The following is a 21,185-nucleotide window of genomic DNA, read 5'->3' as shown; positions in this document are numbered from 1 at the left end:
GGCACCGCTCCAACGCAACGGACTGCCCGCACGCGTCCCCGCGTGTGAGCGGCAGTCGAGCTGCATGCATGCAGCATGCCCGCTCCCTCTTGCGCGTGGCTGGTTCAGACCAAGTCCGCGCTGCCTGCTCAGACGGTCAGACCTTTGGAAACTCTGATGGAACTAGGAATCAGGCCAAATCCAAACAAATTTCGTGACGGAATCGTTTGATCGAATTCTGATGAAATTTCAGAAACAACCGTGAGAAGATTTGTTGGAGCCTTTTCTAAAGAAATAGCTCGGTCCCCTGCGCCTGGGACGGAATGCATCCACCACCCATTTGCGATCAGCATGAAAGGCATGCACCCTGCAGGAGGCTGCTACTGCTGCTGGGAAGCCGGAGTAGGCACCCGTGGAAACGCCGGCGTGGCCGGAGAGGCACTCTCGCTCGTCACACGCCGCCAACCCTTGCAGAGCTTCACCAACAGGACGCACGGCGAGCAAAGTCATCGATGCCTGGCTCGCCTGGCTCTCCGTCGTTGCCGGGGAGGCCACATCAACGACGACGGGTTCGTGCCAAGCTGATTCCTGGCCCATTCTTCTCTTGATTTATTTGCTATTTTATATTTGGAGATCGCGTCAGATGTTCTAAACAACTTGGAGGGAATACTTGCTAACCTGTGAAAATTCTTACAATCAGTTGGACAAATGGGAATTCGTAGAATGACTTTAAACTCTAATTTGTTTAATTTGCATAGTTACTTCATCACTAGAGTCGTGTGAGCACGCTAATTTAGTGGCAAATTTTGCGTCTCCGAGTATAGTTATTGTGAAGGGGAAATCTTACCTTTTTTTTTCACTTGAGCTCTTATATGTCTACTTGAGCAAAGAACCAAGACGAAAAAATGTAGTCACAAATTGGCTCTAAATTGCTATACCGATTAAATAGAGTTTAAGCACTTCTCAACCTGTGAAAGATCTTAGCTTCCTCTCTTTCGTTCTTTAGCTAATATCTTTTTGTGTGGATGGGCCACATGTTTTAGTATCACATGTCTCCTTCCTGGGAAAAGAAGAATCTTCGTATGTCCATAATGAATTATTAACTTCTCTCTAAATATGTACTTTTGGTCGATTGAACTTGTTCAGATACTTTTTTAATTCTTTGGATTCGAGATGAGACATATCTCAGGAATTATTCAGATTATAAATTTTCAGTGGCTGGTGAGAAGCCAGACATAGAAGTCATGGATTACTAAAATGATGGCACTTTTCAAGATTATGCATCTGAAGATGGACTTGTGGTTGTTACCGTTCTTGTCCCCTTTGAGGATGGCAAACCAAAAACCTATACTTGTATGATGGCTTGGCGTTTGTTGATTGCCATTTGGATGCAGTGCGCAATCTTTTTAATGATGGACGATAGAACATAAGTTTGATTTGAGGACCGCATGTTTATATATATATGATCCTAGCATGCATCTCTTGTCACTTATATAAACTATATGATGTTGTATACGTATAGATGAAAATAATAATAGTACCATAGTTATAATATTTTTTAGTGCAAGAATTACAATTGGTGGATTCTTAAATCTTTTATGGGTTTCTTAAATACGTGCGTGTCGCACGTACACTTTACTAGTCTAAATAAATAAATAAAAACAATAACTGAGTTCAGTTCTCTATTACTTGAGAATGATGGAGCCATATCTGGAGGCCCTACTGCCTTACTGACTGGGTGTTGCTCCTTGTTGCTATTTTGACTAGGGAAAATATCAGTTCGAGTTGTCTGTTTTATAAGTGATACTATTTCTTTCTTATTAGGTGCTGTCACTTGAGTTATCACCTACTTGCTGAAGTCTCTTTCTTGGTGCTAAACTGTTGATGTCATATTTTGCAACTCTTTGGCTGTTTTTGAGCCTTCTTTTTCATTTTTCTGAATTATGTCCTATGGTAAGCGTTTGTGACGTTGACATCCCAAGATTTTGTCATCCATCTGAGAAGAGTCCTGCTATGCTAATTCCCTCTGAATATTAGTCATGATGGCAACTGGAAATTGTGGATGTGGACAATTTGGTGGCATGTTTTCTTTTCTTTTGTTTTCTTAAGCACGGGTTGATTCTAGTGATGCCTTGTTATGTACTTCAAGTGCTGTTAATTGGCACAGATGCACAGTTGAATTGATCACTGTTGTTCTGTCGCTGATTATGTTATCTTCTAGAAGCAAATCGTAATATGTGTCTGATATATATTTAATTGAATTATTTATTTGTGAACTGGTATTCTTAACAAGGGCTAGATACAAGATTCTCAAAATATTAGTGAACTTCTTAACTTCCATACGTACTTCCCATAAGAGGAAAGTAGACAGTAGCAGACAAATCTAATTGCCAAAAAAAGGGGTGGCCGTATGACTGGCCGTGCGTTAGCCAGGTCCAAAAATAAATGTAAAATGTAGATTGGAGTTGTAGTAAGAAAATGTCAAACTGCTCCAAATCAAAAGAATCCAGCCAATAATTACAGAACAGTCCATTGGCTCATAGCATCCATCAAGATTCAAGTTCCAAACATAGACTATACGGATCACAAAATAGAGTGGAGATAAATGCTAGATCCACATATATAATCTATCTGACATTTGGGGGTGAATTGGTGACATCATTTATGGCGCTGTTTGATTTGTCAAACTCAACCACGTATTCTCCTTTGTTCACTATCCTTGTGTTGAAGTAAGCTGGCTGTTTTGGCTCGGGCAAGCTTGTGCTCTCATTCATAAGCAGAGAGATAACATCTGTCATGTTAGGGCGATCAACCGCATTGTCTTGTACGCACATCAGTGCGATGTTGATTAATCTCATTATTTCCATGTTTTGTTGTTTGTCATCTAAACAGGGGTCAATAACTTCAAACCACTTTTGCTCTTTCCATAGAAGCCATGCCTGAAAATGTGGTAGTCATTGCAACGGGATAAATGGTTAAAATGAATAGTGCAGTGGAACTAATATTTGAAACGAATTAGTACAACTAGCCTATCAACCCGTGCTCCCACACGGGCTAATTAAAAATAATTTAAAAATAAGATTTATAGCTAATAATTATAATTTTCTATCTCACGCCCAGCTTTCGTCTATTAAATATTATAACATATACTCTAAATTACATATTTATCATTATCTAGTTGCAATAGATTTCATTATGCATCACACATCCATGTGTGTTTGATATATATTTAATAGAATCATTTGTTTGTGAATTGGTATTCTAGTTACATTTCTATAGCGGTAGATTTCCTTTTTTGTATTAGAAAACATGTATAGGAACAGAAATAACAAAAGAAAAGGACAATTTTACTCATGTATCCAATAAGATTGGGAAAATTCCCTGTTTGATGAAACCCATTGTTTCATTTACCACTAATTATTTCTAGAAGCAGCACACCAAAACTGAAGACGTCGGACTTGACTGAGAACATGCCCTCAGAAGCATATTCGGGAGCCATGTAACCACTGGATGGAACAAACAAGTAAATCAAATTATCATAAGTCAAAACAAATATTCATGTTAGTAGTGTAGTTAAACTATGATCTTACTATGTCCCAATAACTCTACTTGTATTTGCATGGGTTTCATTTGACCCAAATATTCGAGCAAGGCCAAAATCGGATATCTTGGGGTTCATATTATCATCTAAGAGAATATTGCTTGCTTTTAGGTCCCTGTGTATGACCCGAAGGCGTGAATGCTTGTGGAGGTAGAGCAATCCTTGAGCTACCCCTTCAATTATATGTCGCCTCATATTCCAGTTTAGTAATGCTCCTCTTGTTGTATCTGCATATATATGACAATGAAATACTTTTAGTGGTGCAGGAAATAGAAAAAACAGTGAAGATGTGACATTGTGTAAAAGGATTCTGCATAACATGCCAAATATGAAGAAGTCCAAGCTTTTGTTTGACATGTATTCATATATCAATATCTTCTCTTCTCCTTGAATGCAGCATCCCAAGAGTCTCACTAAATTCGTGTGTTGAAGCTTTGCAATGAGCTGAATCTCAGTCTTGAACTCATTTAAACCTTGTACTGAATGTGGGTTTAGTCTTTTTACCGCTATCTCGAGTCCATTTGGTAGTTGTCCCTAAAATAATTAAATTAAAGTTTCAATCAATGCTTATTCTCTTAAATAAGGAACAAAACTAGAATTATTCTCGTTACCAATAATAATGAAATATTTTCTTGAAAAAAATCATTCATAAGAAGAAGAATCAATAGAGAACTTGAACCTTATTGTGAAACACCAACACCTATAATTTTGTTCATTGACAGTATATGTTTATGCATGAGTAACTAACTGAATATTTTATGACTTTGTGTGTTGGTGTATACATATTCCAATTTTGTTTTAGATGTGTTGTAAGTTCCACAAGAATGACAAATTTCCCTAAAGGAATAAAAGAGATAGAGTCAATGTCCCTCCATCACAAAATGCAGCAATTTTGTACTTTTACAGTATGAAGTTCTAGAATTAGATTCCATAGATAAGGACGATGGCCTATAATCGGTGACATGAATATCAGGCCAGTTTGAGAAATCATAATAATATAATGAGTGTACGTATTGCATTGGATTTTATAGTCTTACAGGCTAAATGATGCTAGAACATGGTTGATCTCCTTTAATAATACCAAATACACAAGAAAAGAATTATTTTACCATGTAGACTCGACCAAAACCACCCTCTCCAAGTTTATTTCCATCTGAAAAATTGTTTGTAGCATCTACTATCTGAGAGAAATCAAACATCGAGAATTCAGAGCTACTCTTCCATGTGCTCATTGACCCCTCTATGTCAGCAACTTCTTGCAATTGTGAGTTCTTGTTTCCTAACATGGGGATGACGATATTTCAGAGATGTTATATCTGGGGAAAAAACAATACGTTGGAGATTCATAACTTGTACAACATTCCACTAGTATCTCTATGGATTGCAATCATGGGAAAGTTCAGTTTTGGCATATATAGGTACAAGGTAGGGTGTAAATTGGTGACCCTAGGGTGCACCTCCAACCCTCTTGTCGGTGTCCTGACCCGGGGGTCCGGATCCTAACTAGTAAATGTTGTGCGTTTCCTCGTCCCAGATGTTGATGCAAGAGGCAACACAGTAACGCACGGGTTTATCCTGGTTCCGGCCACGGGGCCGTACGTCCAGCAAAGGGGTGTGCGAGGGCACTGTATTATCTTGCACCCGGAGTGCTTGTAGTAGGGGGTACAAGCGAGGCGAGAGAGGGAGGGAAGCTCCCAAGTCTCTGCTAGAAGATCGTGAGTGCTCAGTGGTGCTGAGAGTGTAATGATGATCGCGAGTGTGGGTGACCGTGGTCGCTGTTGTCCAGAACATCATCCCCCTTTAAAGGAAGCCCGCCTCCTCCTTTTATAGTCACAAGGGGGGGTGTACATGAGTAGGGGAACGTGAAAGTCGTCATCTTCCCCCGAATCACGAGGGTGCAGTAGTCGAACACTGTAGGAAGTACACTGTGGGGCATGGCGTCGGGCATGGTGGTCGTCCTGGGTATCGTCCTTGACTTCGCGGGGATCGCGGCGGTCTCCTGCCAACCCAAGCAGGCGGCATGGTCGTCGCTGTAGGATGGTCAGTCCTCCAGACGTGGCGCTCCGTGGGCCCTGCAGGCCAGGGTCCAGCGCGAAGGGCCGCGACGTGCGGCGCACAGGGCGGAGGCATGCCGTGCGGGGAGAAGCGGCACGAGGGGCCGCGGGGTCACGGTGCGAGGGTCCGGGGCGTCGCGGCGGTGCGCCGGCGGCGAGCCGTGCGAGGAGCCGCGAGGCCCTGCAGACACGGCGGTCCTTGAGGAGTGGGGCGCCGCCATCGACGCGTGGGTCGACCGCGTCCTCGAGCTCATCGGCAGCGGCAAGGTATATGCACTGCATCCGATCCGGCCGTATCCTTGCGCCACCTCTTCCTTGTGATGCCATCTTCGATTACTCTCTGATTTTGCTGGTGAATTTTGATGTGTTGCGTGATGGTCTGGTAACCGGAGACATCGATGCTTGTTAATCGTTATGTGGGTTTAGTACATTGGCTCTGTTTTTGCGTGCTTTTTGATGCCATCAGCATCCTCAGACATGTTTTTCTGCATCCAGCCAACATAGTACGGAGTATTACTTTGGGAGCCCATTAAAATCATAGGACCACTGCTACAATCTTTCAAGATGATAGCAAATGTAGCCATTTGTAGGTTAACCTAGAGTGAGTCGTGAAGATTAGCTTCTGGGCGGTTGATTTGAAATTTTATTGTTTGTAATCTCTTATGCTTCATCTCGATTACTTTCACTGCTTCCAAAGGTAGGATATTTAGAATAGACTTTTGTTTGGTCGCCTTCCCAAATGTGTGTGCTGTTCAGGATATTTGCTTCGTGCATTTGGCTGCATACTTGCAGTTCTCTACTTCAATTAGTGTGTCGCCTGCAAGAATTCATTTTAAAGAATGGGGAATTATTTTTTATAATAAATAGTTAAAAAGACAAAATATTGTTGGTACAACAATAATCTATGTGGGGGGGGGGGGGGGGGTAAACAGTCAATCTGTTCCAATCATCTGTCCATATTACATATATGGTATAACAGTAACTGTATTATTACATCTTAAATCCTCTCAATAACATTGCCCTTCATGTTCTGAACAAAATTGCTTAGCTGATACACAGTACAAACAAATTACTGGCTTTGCAATGATGGGGGTAGGAGTTGATGAGCCCATTGAATCATGTAGAGGAGGAATAATCAATAATCAAACAGAGCGAGGTAGGTATATAAATCCTGTGCTGAACTTTTTCTCTAGACAAAAAGATCGGGCTTTTGAGATGTCAATTATTTACTGGATATTCTTTTGTGGTTACTCTGTTTACCACTAGCTTTTCTGCTTCTTTGACGCCTTCAATGGGTTTTTGATTACGCTCTTGTTCGTTTTTGCATGCAGCGTGCTTTCAGACCCAAAACAATTTCAAGGATGTTCCGCCTCCACAGTGACTTCTTCCCCATACGAGATGTCGCAGCTAGGCTTAATTTTCCCCGATTTTTTCAATCCATAGCCTGAATGCATGAAAGTGAATTACCACACCACCATCTTCTGCACCTCCACGAGGCGATGAGGACATGACAGCCTCGGATACGACCATTCGAGCAAATCAGCAGGTGAGCTCGTTCCTATGTACTGCATCTTATGATTTTGAGAATGACATGCTACCTAATAATGTTATTATGGTTAGGAATAATGGACAGGACCTGCAGGGAGGCCTTGAGAACAAGCTCTTGTAGGTGTGAAGGGACAAGCCGGATGTCTTACCAAGTTGGAGGCCAGGTACAACTCAAGCTCAAGTCCACCTAAGATTTAGGCATGATTGGGTAAATATTCAGGCATCATTTTGATGCTCACTGCTGCCGTCCTCGTTGATTCGCATCCGGCGAGCTCTAATGCAGTGGTCCATGGATGCAAATATTTCCCCTTGGAAACATTTTTTTGTTGTTTACCTTAACTATTTTTTGCAGTGGTCAAACTTTTTTCACTAAAATTTCTTTACTAGCATTTTCATTTTGGTTCAATACTTATCTCCTCTATTTTCACTTTGTCATATTTGTAAATTGAACGAAGTTGAGCAATGGCTACAAACAACCAAGTTCTTACGTACATCAGGTGAGTTTGTGTTTTCCTCTTATTTCAGATTCAAAGCTTTTAGTATGTAAATGATAAATGAAGTGTTTTTACCATTAACTTTTGCATGCTAGATGGTTCTATGTATATTCTCCCATCCAAGTTGACGAGTCTATTAGGCTGTTAATTAGAAATTTCTAGCCTAAACCTCCATGGATATATTCAGTGAACATGCCATCTTTCTGTCACTTTGCAGCTTACGTATCTACATCTCATTAAGTGCCTATATTTCTGATGTTCAGTTTATTGCTCATCTGATGCCAGGTTTATTTTGAGGCTATATTAAATGTGTCAAGGTGAAATTCCAGTTTATTTTCAGTGGGCTATGGCTCATCTGTTGCCAGGTTTGTTGCTTTCTTGGTTTTAGTTTAGATAGCTTCTGGTTGATTAGATGGTTGCCATTGTAATTTGTGTTGCTTAATATGCCCTGATCCATCAAAGGGTGCACAATGGCAAATTCATGACAAGTGTGCATCTAACTGCATTAATTAGACTTTATTGTGCATGCTCCTAATGTGTTGTTTAATAATAATGATGATGGATTGTTGCCACTGGATATGTGCCACCAGTACAAATTTTATATTATATTTATTTTTTACAAACACATTCGTGACGCACGTGCATCCTACTAGTCGACTGAAAAGAAAACTCATGCTATAGCAGAGTCACGAATCTTGTGCCACTCTATTATTCAGTGCGATCGATACGGATATCCTTATTCCAGTAATCTAAACTCATGGCCACAACAGATCCATGAGTTCCTCCATGCTGATGGCATCCAAAGATCCCAGCTCTCCTGGGGTTCCAAAGGAAACACCCGACGAAACCAAGTTCGCCATCTGATCCGTCAGTGGCCAGCAGTACCCCGCCGTGAACTCGACCATGCTCGCTGGCATCTCCTTGTTAGGATCCTGACCCTCCGCCGGCAAGCACGGCCGCCTGAAGCTGTCCAGGGGCAACCCCTGCGCCACGAAGCGGTGGCCGTCCCTGTCCAGCTGGGCCGCAGCCGCGTCGTCATCCCTGGGGCACGCCGGCGTGTGCTCGCCGAAGTAGGTAGTGTGGAACAGGGACGGGTCGTCCTCCATCCGGTCGACCTGCTTCCTCGCGCCGCAGCCGAGCTCGTCCCTGTACGCGCACCGGAAATAGAACCTCGGGTTCTTGTGGCCCTGGATGCTCTTCTCCCCGTACTTCCTCCACGCGTAGCCGTCGTCCATCGCCGAGCTTGCTACGACCCTTGCTCGCGCTTCTTCTCCGCATCCCCTCCTCGCTCTGGAATCGAAGAATCTCGTATCCACGTATAAATAAAGGGAGAAAATGAAGATCCAAAATAGTAATATTTAGGAGGACACGCTAGCTGCTAGTAGCTATCACACGCGCGCGCGTACCTTCTCTTGGATCCGGCTGGAGGCCGAGCTCCCAATCCCAACCCTTGCTCCGTCTTGCCCGTAGTACTACTGCCACCGCCGGCGGCGCCGCGCACCGCGGCCCGAGCGCGGTCGATGCAGCGAATGATCTGCTCGGCGAGCTCTCGCTTGCCAGGATCCGCGCCCGTGGCCTGGAGGAGGGCCTGCAGACGGACGGCGGCCTCCCGCGCCTCGGCCATGACGCCGCACGCTGCAGAAGCACGATCAGCCGTCGCCATCTATACCTATTACAGCAGCTCTGGTTGTTACTGTATAGTATCGTGTCTACTGTGTTCTACCACACGTGCCGGACCTTTATATGGTCGTCGTAGTACCTAGCTAGTTCGACGCACGGTGCCGCGATCCGGCCGCGCCGACGCGCGGTGGATTCGGGAAAGGTGCGGCGAATCTGCGCCAAGTTAGTTAATCATCCCGGCCCGGCCGCCTTGCGACATTGTGTAACACCTAGGTGTTAATCTTTTGTAATTAATTTAATTATGGTCATTAATTTCAACTCACGCCAGTCTGGGCCAGACCGGTCTGATCGGTTGGGACAACCGGTTTGACCGGTTAAACTGATTTCAACCGTTCTGGACCCCACAACATTTAAATCACACACTCTCTCCCTCATCAGTTCACTCGCCCTTCCCCAGCTCTCTCTCACTCTCTCCCCGAGCCATTCCCCTCCCAGACCCTAAGCTCTCCAATCCTCCCTCTCCATTCGATTCCAAGGCCAAGGAAGGACCAAATCCGCGTTGGGGAACTTCTCCCTCACGATTCTCTCCCCAGGGTGCAGTGGATTCAAGTTCTTCGCGGGGAAAAGACACATTCAAGGTATTTTAGCTTGGGATGGTTCGATTTCTCATTCTAGATGATCTTGAGTGATTTCCTCTGGTCAAACACATCCAAGTACATCCATGAACCAGTGCCTAGAAGGGTTTTAGAATTGGTGGACGAGTTTCGCCGCGACAAGAATTCTAGCTTTTGGTCTGGATAGGACCGGTCTGACCGGTCTGGTGGACCGGTTTGACTGGTAGTGGGGTTGAGTCAATTAGGACCGGTCTGACCGGTGTAGCGAGGGCTGAGAAGGATTAATAAGTGATAGTTAGTGCATATAGTTAGAAATTAACTTGGTTATTTGTTACCTATTAATTTTATAAATCATGCATGCATTCTCATGTCATATGCATATGCACACGTGTAGCAGCCGCGGTAGAAGAGGTGGTGTACGAGGCGGTTGTGGAGCCACAGGAGCCGCAGGGGCAAGCCCCGCAGCAGGAGGTGCGTGAGAAGCTGGCCCAAGGCCCAGCTGACCCTAGTGCTGAGCAGCAGTCTCAAGGCAAGCCCCGATGCATATCCTATTATTTTAAATTATGACTCACTATATGTATTTATTACTTGTGCATTACGTTTCAGGAATTATTTGAAACCCTAGCTGTATAGAACGATAGTAATGCTATGCTTAATAGTTTTCGGTAGAAGTCGAGTGATTCTTGTCGCTCGCGAGATATAGGATGTTAGAAGTCGAGTAATTTCCGGTTACTCGTGAGATATAGGATATATTTATGTTCCAGTACGTGAGTTATTGAATTTGACATGGAATGAATGGAAATTTGAGACCGGATGGGGAATGGTGATGGTATTTAGGGATGACAGCAGGACAGGGTTTCTGGGAGTCTTAGCCTCGTTTATGTCGATTGAGGACCGTACCGTTGTTGGCCCTGCTGATCATATTTGAATAGTACTAACCTCATACTGGGAGCAGGAGGTAGTCGAAACCGGTAAGCCTAATACTACCTTGCTTCGAAAGTACATGACTTCAACTCACCTCCTGGGGTAGTCGAGTAGTCGCGAAAAAATGGGGATGCATATATTTACTTTTAGTGGTCTCACGTTGAGCTCGGTTGACCATATGATGGTGGGGCGGTCCTGTAGTTCGAGGTGGGGAGGGGAATGGTTGGTGTGTACGGTCCGACGGGACTTATACGTGCCGTGTTGGTTAGGTCCACCTTGCAAGATTAAATCGAATCGATTCGCCGTCAGTCGCTCTCGAATATGAGCACCTTGATCACTGCGTCACATCGTAGTAATGAGATATGGAACATGTATTACAAAAATAATGATTACTTTGAATTGTGATTTAATATCCTACCATGTTGCTCTAGTTGGTTTAGGCAAATATTAGATTATGATTAAGCTATATAGAACCTAGGGCTAAAATAATGAAAATAAAGATTCATTTTTAGACGCTTTTCTGCAAAACAAACTACCAGCCAGAAAGCTTTGCATATCTAGCTATGTGGGCTAAGTATACCCAATAGTCGGGTAAGTCTTGCTGAGTATTAGTTGCTTAGGTTTGTTGCCACCAATTTATTTCAGAACACCCAGACGTTGACTTCTACCCCTGCTGTGTCAAGTTCATCCATCAGAATGCAGAGGGCTGGGAGGTGGTGGAGCGAGATTCTTAGATTAGAGAGTTGGCGGGTTGCACACTTGAGGGCGGAGGGTGCAACCCCTCAATTTTGCTTAGACCGGTCTGACCGGTTAGGTAAACCGGTTAGACCGGTGGTTGGAAAAGGTCGTAGGTCAGCGGTCTAACCGGTTAGGTGAACCGGTCCAACCAGTTGGGAAGAAACTGAACCAGGGGAGTTGGTGAAATTGTAGAATCTTTTTTTCCTTGAACTTTGATTATAGTTGTAAATTATGTTAGCTATTTGTGTACTTGAACTCGGTTTGTAAAAACTCTTGTGTATCGGTTGGTCACCACTTTATAATTTCAAGTAATTGTCGTGCTTGTATCATCTGCGCCCACCTTCGCGTGAGACTACCGATGTTGTTTCAATCGGGTCGTGGGTTAAGAAAGGACCGTTAAATTAAATCATTAAGCTAATGCGCCAGATGTGTTCAAATGATGGCTATTATATTTAATTTAGAGTTTTAAATTGGCGGTTCCGTCACACATTTGCCGGCGTTGTCAATATAATTCTCGCGTCTCCCAAGCAAGGGTTTTTGCTCGCGTAACGACTGTTCTTTCAAGCTGACCCGGGCGCGCAGGTGTCCAGCCTCCCCGCGGACGCGGGTGCCGTGGCGACTCCGACGAGATGAAGGCGGCGTGCACCGCCGGTGCCGCGGGAACGGGATCACAGGAAGCAGCACCTGCGGCTTTCTACCTGTACTCACGGGATCACAGGATGGTTTGCCTCCTATTTGACCTGGATCGTATACTAGTACCAGGTTGCTACTTTGATACTATTTCCGGTACTCGATCGACGCCAATGCAAGCAAGGCTGTGCCTGGGCAGTGTTTAATTAACCTAGTGAAATCATGCATCGTGATGCGAAATGCTCGGAGCCAGTAGATTGATGCTGGTGCTACTTAATTAATCCATATATAAAGCGCTCCGACCAGTGAGCTAGCCCAGCCCATATTCCGGCGTCAAATAGGATACTAAATTATTAAGGCTATCCTAATACAGCTGGCTACATCTACTGCATGCAGGCATGCAGCTTCAAGTACAGTGTGAAGGCGTGATTGCCTGATTCTAGGGCTGGTAAAGGATTTTAAATTTTGACCTAGATAATCTAAGTTAAGGGTCGGACTCTAATAATCTCATACAATTTTGATCTAAAAATATGTAAAAACAAGTTAGATTGTGAAGAGACACTAGCTAGAGCCATGATCGGTTACCACCCCTATACTTGAATCATACACATACACACTACTGCAGTACTAGCTGCTTCAGTGGCATCAACTTGGCAGTAGGCTCGGATAAAGAAAAAGATTTTATTTTGAACGGGCTGGGATAAAGAAAAGGTTGGCAAGTGGATGATGCATATACAAGCTAAGCACAAATCCAGCCATATCCAGGGTTCCCGTTAGCTGGTGGGTAGTTGACTGCATAGATTCCAGATATAGCTGGAAACAGTCAATTAACTAAGGGGAACATATCAGGTGCAAATCAATCTCTTCGTGCAAACTATGAAAACTTCAATCTGGGTCATTAGATCAACATCTAAGGGGAGGGACACAGAGAGGTGGGAAGGGGGATTTACAAAAGTGTGATTACCCAATCCAAGGACGGGTCCAGATTGTAAAATTACCCAATCCCCCATACCCCTTGGATGTTGATCCAATGACTCAGATTGAAGTTTCTATAGTTTGCACGGAGAAGTTGGTTTACACATGATACGTTCCCTTAATTAAGAAGCCTACATATTTTCTTATAATATGCAATGGTAAGTGTATGTAGTTTGAATTTTATATGCCTACATAGGGGTTAATTTAGGCTAGTAGTTGAATAATGAAGGATGAATAATATGCAATGATAATCTAAACAATAACAAGTTAACAACAAATGTAGTATCATTAACCGCAATTAATTAGTGGCAAGTGTCAATATAGGAAAACCGATCGAGAATGGCAAATAAAAAGATGGAGCTAGCTCAATCAATCCGAAGGAAGAATGGGATATCTAGACAAATGGAACGCCTAGGGGTAAAACTTGAGACCACTTTCATGTGTGACTGCATGCATGAGTTCAATCAAACCGGTAGTACTATGAAGCTAGACACCTTCAAAAAGATATATAGCTATTAGCTAACACAAGTTTAGCTATTGTATAAAATAATTGACTCATAATTTTGACATAAATTTACAATGAGAGATGTTTTTTAGGTGCTCGACAAATAGCATACTCGTAGGTATCTATGAGCAATTTCGAGGGACTGAGCTTGCAAATCTTGATGTTTACGAAGTCACAGTATGCACTTTGCTGTAGACAGGCATATAATATCTCACCCACATTGAAGAAATACTGTTAATTGTTGAAGTACATATAGACAAATACGAGGACCCATCCGACTCGAGGATTACAATTAACCTGGTGGGTAGGTTCTGCCCTTTTATTACTCTCCACCTTTTCTTGTCCCCGGGATACTTGCTTCAACTGGGGTCGATGACAGAACGATGACACTCGAGGGGGCGTGCCTTAGCACGCCCGTCTTCGGCGTCGACGACCCTCGCTAGTGGTGGCAGGGTGAGAGTGCGACGAGTGGCAAGCTTTTGGCGACGGGCAACCAGTGGGGAGACAGACGGCGACGCAAGTTCGGCTTTAGTTTTCCTAACACGCCGTTTGGGAGATCAGTGCGATTCACAAACGGCGTGTTAGGAAAACTAAAGCTAGACCTGCATCGTCATCGTGTTGTCCCCACCGGTTGCCCATCGCTCGCCGCGTGCTCACCCAGTCGCCGCTGATATGGGTTGCAACAGTTAAGACGGCCATGTCGAGGCACACCCCTCAACAGTAAGGCCGTGCCGTGAAGGACGAGCTTGTTTGTTCTAGATTGAGATGAGGGTTTACATCCGCGCACCGACACTATACACTAAACTAATGATTCTTGCCTCGTCATCGATCCCAATGAATAACTTCACGCTGAGGGTAAAGATATTATTCTACCGTACCCTAGCTTAGAATTGACGAGTCTATTGGCCTTGTGTTTGAACATTTTGAGCAATAAAGCCTTTTTTATCTTATTTTCTGAAGATAGTTGCTACTGTGATCAGGGCGGATCTAGGGAGCGGGGGCACGAGCCCCCCTACCCCCAAAGCCTCCCCAACAATTTTCAGCCAGCCTGGGTAATCGGCGTCCTGAGGGAGTCGTTCAACTCGTTGAACAACTACCTCCACCGCCTTTTGACGCCTCCGGTGAACGCGCCACTCGTGGAGAGTGTCGCCGGATATGTCTACGCCATCTTCAGGGTGGTGGAAGTTATCAGGTGACTGCCATAACTATGCATATCATAGTTTGTATGTAGCTATATATATACATATATATAGATATATGTACATACATCTATCTATACATACATATATCTATACATACATATATATGTACATACATATACATATACATATACATATACATATATATATACATATACATACATACATATATATACATACATACATATATACATACATACATATATATACATACATACATATACATATATATACACATATATATATACACATATATACATATATATACACATATACACACACACGCACACACACACACACACACACACACACACACACACACACACACACACACACACACACACACACACACATATATATATATATATATGAACTTCTGCCTTGTTATCTTGCAACAATCTCGCAATTTCGACACTTTTGTTATCTCGCGCTATTCTCAGCATTGTTATCTCGCAATTTTCATCTTTTTGTTAGAACTGCGGCGACATTTTATTTGTCCGATAAAAAATGGCTAAGCTCGTGGCCACTGGTAAGATGATGCATACACATAGGTGACGAACTATACGTGTAATGCGTCACCTTTCAAATACCATAGGCTAAGTGTATTACAAGACGTGGTGACGCGCTAAGTAAAGGCCGTCACCTTCGCAGCTTCAGTCATGGCCCGTCACCTTTGAATGTACTTTAGGTGATGGGAGAAGAATGTAGCCCGTCACCTTAATTCTAGGTGACGGGCATTGTTAATACCCATCACCTATACTCTCTCAAAGGTGACGGGCTACATTTCTGGCGTGGCCTCGCGAGGTCCAAACTGGTCCGAGATGACGCACGGAGATAAAGCTTGTCACCTCTATTTGTGGGGTGACGGGCAACAACTGCAGGTTACCTTTATGGATGTCACTATAGGCCGTTTCTTTCATAGTGAGAGAAGGAAGAAAGAAAAAGGAGGAACAAGAAGGAGAACTAAAGCCTTTCCCCCATTTGAGCTCTTGGATCCACCACTGACTATGATAGGAATTGATGAAGGCATGTTGGCGCGTGGCGAGCTGCTAGGAGGCAACAAGACAAACGACGCAGGTCATGTATATAAATTCTTTAGTTTTTCTTAACTTGCCATTTATTGCAAATATCGGTTCTTAATCAGATCTTTGTTGTTGAGCGCAGTAATATCACAAACGAGGACCATCGCCTCAATCAGCACAATGTGTCATCAGTTACTCTGCGGCACAACAATGACGATGATAAGATTGCGAACACGGACAATCCAAAGATGAACTGTTATTTTGGCTGATAATAGGTCGGCCTGTTACTACAATTTTCGTCATATTAACACAGCTGTATATTTTTCGTTAGTGTGCACATGACCAAAGACTTGATTAATTTTGCCGTGTTGGTACATAGCAGTTCAAAGTATTCCAATGAAATAGCTACTTTACGTCACCTCCTTTCTTGTCTCTCTATTCGTTTTGGAGATTCATGTAACCAACTTTTCACCTCCTTTCTTGTTTCTATTCCTTTTTGATGGAAACTTTTTCTATCTATTATTCTTGTCTCTATTCTTTTTCACTTTTTGTTGATTTCTAATGCTTTAATTTAATTTTTGTCTGATGCATATTCTCTGGAAGATGCTCTTCATCAGGTCGATCCATGCATCTTTCTGTGCATAACAGTTAATATGCAGCACTGTTAGCAAACTGTCTGACTAGCTAGTCACGTTTAAACACAACGCATCTAGCTAGTACTAAATAGCTAGCTCTTGTGCAAATAGAGCTGTATTGTCTGATCTGCTGTAAACATGGGTACATCATCAAATACAAAAAGGTTATTTTTGGTGGCGCTAGAAATGTGCCAATAAGAGATACAGTATATATATGTCCAACAACTCCAAAGTGAAACGACCATGCATATCCATCTAAGAAACAGCTGTTACTACAGGTTAACACCACACATGCATATTTATGCATAGTTGGTGCTAATAATAAGCTAACTCTTGCCGTGCATGAGTCGCTACTAGATTATTATGGTTCGACTAGCTGCTTGAAAAATACAGTAAACTGGTAGGTGTATCTCACTCACTTATTAGACTGCTACCACCCGGGCCCCGGGGAAAATTTGACCTGATGATCTCCATCTGGCGACATCGTTGGAAACGAAGAAGACAGGTACTCATCATACGGATAGCTGTGCTGCCTGTGCATAGACACAGACATGCTGTCTTCTTCCTCTTTCTTCAGCCCTGGGGCAGCGGCGGCCATTACTGGAGGAGAAAGCGATGCCTTTGTAAAGTCGAGAACCTGCGAAGCGCTACTGCTGCTTGAGCAGGGATCGTTCGGGAACAAAGTCTCGCACGTATGCTCGTTTATCAGGGTGACCATGAAAAGTGGAGTAGGGCCGCTGTTGCTTTGCTGCTGAACGTATTTCTTTGCTGGGCACTTGTGGTCATCACTGTAACCGCATTTGTAGTATAACCTGAAAATTAATAATAACCGAACGTATGAACATAAATAAATCTATGACAAGCATCATTTGCCCCCCAATTGACTGAGGAAACTAAAGTCTGGAATGTCGCTAAAAAAAGGTAGAATGCAATCACATTGAGATAGAAGTAAATTATTGGCAGGGGATTACAACATTTCATATACATGGCAAGCACTTTCTTTATGTAGTCGTAAAGAGAATTCTTAGTTTTCCTTGTTGCAGCTGACACACATCTACTTTTCAGATGAGCAAAAAGCCAAAATATGTTATTTTAAACTTAAGTCAAATCTTCATATATATATATATATATATATATATATATATATATATATATATATATATATATATATATATATATATATATATTGCCATGCACTTGAATAGCTAGCCAAAATTACTTCTGAATATGCTTGCCATTTTTGTTTTACGTGCCGTTGAATCCTGTTTTAAATATTATGTTGCCCTCAAAGTCATTTTAGTTTTGCCTTGTCAAAATATCTTGAGTTTAACGGAACTTATATAGAAGTGTATCAACATTTATAATACCAAAATAGGTATAATATGAAACAACATATTTCATGATGAATCTAATATGCTTATTTGATATAGTAAATATTAGTACTTTTATCTACAAACTTGATCAAATTTAAGATAGACTGACTTACATTTTGGAACAAAGGATACAACAAATAAACATCACAAGATCGACCCGCGAATAAACTGCATATCTAAATGTTTATCCATTTTTTGAAGAACAAACAGAATGCATACCATATATACTCCTTTGATTTCAAACCTTTCCTATTAGAAACAATAATTACAATAATATGTTGGCAGAAATCTAACGCACCCATCATTGACAATAGAAAATTAAAAAAGAATGCATATTGCACTACTTGATGGATCTTATTAGGTCTTTTTTGTTAGTTTTAGTTATTGTACAAATCTGCAAGTTGCAATCCACAATCTACAAGACGAAACAAATTAATTAAACGGGAGGCTTAGTTTAGCTTTAGCCAGAATCAGATTTATTGGAAATTTAAGATTCAACTACTCCACAAGATGGGTTATCCTTGACGAAACGTAGCATCAAGAAGGCTAATAAATAAATGCCAATATAAAATATGCTTTCGCTGAGAAGCAAAGACATCCTCAACAAGGCTTAATAAGCAGAAGTAATCTGCTGGAGCTAGCTAGGAAGCTAACCAAGCTAATACCCAAATGGATCTAGCACTATAAATCATAAATATCATAAAGACGAGAATACATGGATCCATGACAACTCATGCCTACTTTTTATTGAATATAAGTACGTACCACCATGTAGTAGTTTTTTTTTCTCTGTAAAGGAGTACTTTTTAACACAGAGGTAGCTAGTATATTCTTCTCAGAATTGTTTGACATGAGGAAATGGATGGGCATTATATTCATAATCTAGCCAGTGATAAATCTGGAGAAAAGTGAGTTATTAGAGGAGTGTGGATGATGGGCCATGAAACTCCACGAAAGATATACATACCTTGGATATTCAGCATTGAGGATGTTCTTCTCACCATATTTCCTCCAGTGGAAACGATCGTTTTCTGGTGCCTCAGTCAATATCTCCTTCCTGAATAACAAGATGGAATCGAAACTGAATGCAATTTCACTGCCACAACCTAGCTATATACTAGTACAAATTTTCCTACCCAACCATGAAATATAGATCCGTGCGCCTATGTGAGAACTGAGAAGCAAGCACACATGTACATCATATATATATGCCTCCCCATACGAACTTTTTGGATATAAAAAACAAGATCATGAAACACCTGAGATCTTTCCCTTTCTTTTGTAACGTGGATCTGAAAATTTCTAGGCCTAAACTAACGTACGTTCCATTTCTCTACACACCTTCAAGAGTGAGTTAATTTACAAATGGTGCAAAGAAAGTGAAAAGCTAATCATGGCATGAAGAATTAGTTCCCTTAAACCCAAATGAGTTATACAGAATTACAGATCTGCTAAATCAACAGCACTGAACCCTTCTCATGCGGATCCTCTCATGGCTATATTCAGGCTATAGATTCTAACACCACCTATATATTGTAGCATGCAGAAACGCAGTACAAATCACAGGTTTGTATAGGACTCACATTGGGAGCTCAGCTCCATGCCTGCCTCGCCAGTGCCTCACCCTTCTTCTTGCACGGGCGACGGCGCCATTTCTTTCTCCGGTGCCTCCATCGGAGGAGCAGGCTGCCATGGCCACCGCCTCGACCTCAGGGGAGGGGGGGCGCTCCATCTCAGACTGGAGGAGGGAGAGCGACGACTCCATCGCCGTGGATATCTCGCCCACGTTGGCCACCGCTGCGTGGCGTCGCTCAAGCTCCGGGATGAGCTCCACCTGCTGCCTGAGCAGATCCGCCAGCCTGGTTCCCCTCCTGAGCTCCTGGATCGCCGCGTCCATCCTGTCGGAGGAGGAGCGCGGCGGCTGCGAGTTCTTCGCGGAGCTGAGCCGCGTTGACATGGGAGGACTCCTCACAAGGTGGAGCAGCTGGGCTGGGAGAGCCTGGGTCTGGGCCTCTGGGGTTTGGATATACGAGCTTGTGTAATGGCCTAATGGGTAGAAGAAAGGGCTCAATCGTCGAGATTTGAGAGATAGCACGACGATTAAGCGTGTGTACGGTTTTTATATAATTTTGATGCTGGCAAATAAATTAATTAAACTCTTGTCATATCTGTCAACTAATTAAAGATTGAATATGTATTGCGTGCATTGATGCAAGTGTTAGGTAAGGTGTATGTATCTCGGTGTCGCCCCTAAATATACAATTGGGCGGCTTATATCTGAAGTCTCATTTACTAGCATGGAACACAATGATCAGAAAAGGTGGAGACGAAAAATCGGAGTTCTTTATATAAAAAAATCTACATATTTCTATATGTTAAAGCCCCGAGGCTATGCCGCCGGCCAGACAGGCCACGTCGGCCAAAATTATTTCGGCCGTCCAATCGCGATCCGATGAGTATGGATGGAAGGGAATCTTACTATTTTGGAGTACTAAATAAAATCTATTTACAAAACCTTTTGCACGAATGAGTTGTAAATCACGAGACGAATCTAATGAGCATACTTACTTCATGATTAATTAATAATTAGTAAACAGTTACTGTAGTATCACTGTTACAAATCATAGATTAAATATGCTCATTAGATTCGTCTCGCGATTTACAACCTATCCGTGTAAAAAGTTTTGTAAACAGATTTTATTTAGTATTCTATGCATGTGTTCCAATATTTGATGTGATATTTTTTGGGGTAAAATTTTTGAATCTAATCGCGGCCCAAGTTTCTATTTCGGAGTACTAAATAAAATCTATTTACAAAACTTTTTGCACGGATGGGTTGTAAATCACGAGACGAATCTAACGAGCATACTTACTCCATGATTAACTCAAAAATAGTGAACGGTTACTGTAGTATCACTGTTGCAAATCATGGATTAAGTAGGCTTATTAAATTCGTCTCGCGATTTATAACCTATCCATGTAAAAAGTTTTGTAAATAAATTTTATTTAATATTTTATGCATGTGTTCAAATATTCGATGTGATGTTTTTCGGGGTAAAATTTTTGAATCTAATCACGACCCAAGTTTCTATATGTGAATGCCCCGAAGGTCGGCGCAAGAGCAGACCAGCCACGTCGGTAAAAAAGATTTCCACCATTCGATCCTAAATTGACGGTGCATGCGATTGGCTGTGCCATACCTTTGAGGCCTTGAGACACGAATGGTCCTAGGGTCACCTCTCCATTAGGTCACTGCAAAATATCTAAATTTAGA

General features: G+C 42.4%; 1 protein-coding gene, 1 long non-coding RNA gene and 1 pseudogene across 3 annotated transcripts; 1 reads left to right on the top strand and 2 right to left on the bottom strand.

Moving 5' to 3' along the window:
* Positions 1-2,606: 2,606 nt before the first annotated feature.
* Positions 2,607-5,528, bottom strand: LOC120700720 (annotated as a pseudogene).
* Positions 5,529-5,714: 186 nt separating this feature from the next.
* LOC120698349 lies at positions 5,715-10,440 on the top strand. Of its 2 annotated transcripts, XR_005684819.1 has the most exons (5): positions 5,715-5,901; positions 6,966-7,346; positions 7,638-7,679; positions 7,962-8,041; positions 10,308-10,440. It is a non-coding gene; the product is annotated as an uncharacterized LOC120698349 (long non-coding RNA). The 2 variants fall into 2 exon arrangements; XR_005684818.1 differs by lacking the exon at positions 10,308-10,440 and having other exon boundaries at positions 5,716-5,901; positions 7,962-8,248.
* Positions 10,441-16,637: 6,197 nt separating this feature from the next.
* Positions 16,638-19,982, bottom strand: LOC120698348 (probable WRKY transcription factor 70). The gene is made up of 3 exons (XM_039981914.1): positions 19,495-19,982; positions 18,879-18,968; positions 16,638-17,350 (listed from the first exon to the last, which is right to left on the bottom strand). The coding sequence occupies exons 1-3, from the start codon at positions 19,866-19,868 to the stop codon at positions 16,969-16,971; spliced, it is 846 nt and encodes a 281-aa protein (XP_039837848.1). The 5' UTR covers positions 19,869-19,982; the 3' UTR covers positions 16,638-16,968.
* Between the last annotated feature and the right edge of the window lie 1,203 nt (positions 19,983-21,185).

The sequence above is a fragment of the Panicum virgatum genome, chromosome 3K (assembly GCF_016808335.1).
Source record: "Panicum virgatum strain AP13 chromosome 3K, P.virgatum_v5, whole genome shotgun sequence".
In the NCBI taxonomy this organism is placed as follows: Eukaryota; Viridiplantae; Streptophyta; class Magnoliopsida; order Poales; family Poaceae; genus Panicum; species Panicum virgatum.
The sequence above is the reverse complement of the archived record's forward strand: the minus strand, read 5'-3'. Positions and strand labels throughout refer to the sequence as shown.

Coding starts and splice junctions, on each gene's coding strand:
- LOC120698348 (XM_039981914.1), bottom strand. CDS start 19,868: ATGTCAACGCGGCTCAGCTCCGCGAAGAACTCGCAGCCGCCGCGCTCC. Junction 18,969..19,494: donor CATGGAGCTGAGCTCCCAAT/GTGAGTCCTATA, acceptor CTTGTTATTCAG/GAAGGAGATATTGACTGAGG. Junction 17,351..18,878: donor CTCAATGCTGAATATCCAAG/GTATGTATATCT, acceptor ATTAATTTTCAG/GTTATACTACAAATGCGGTT.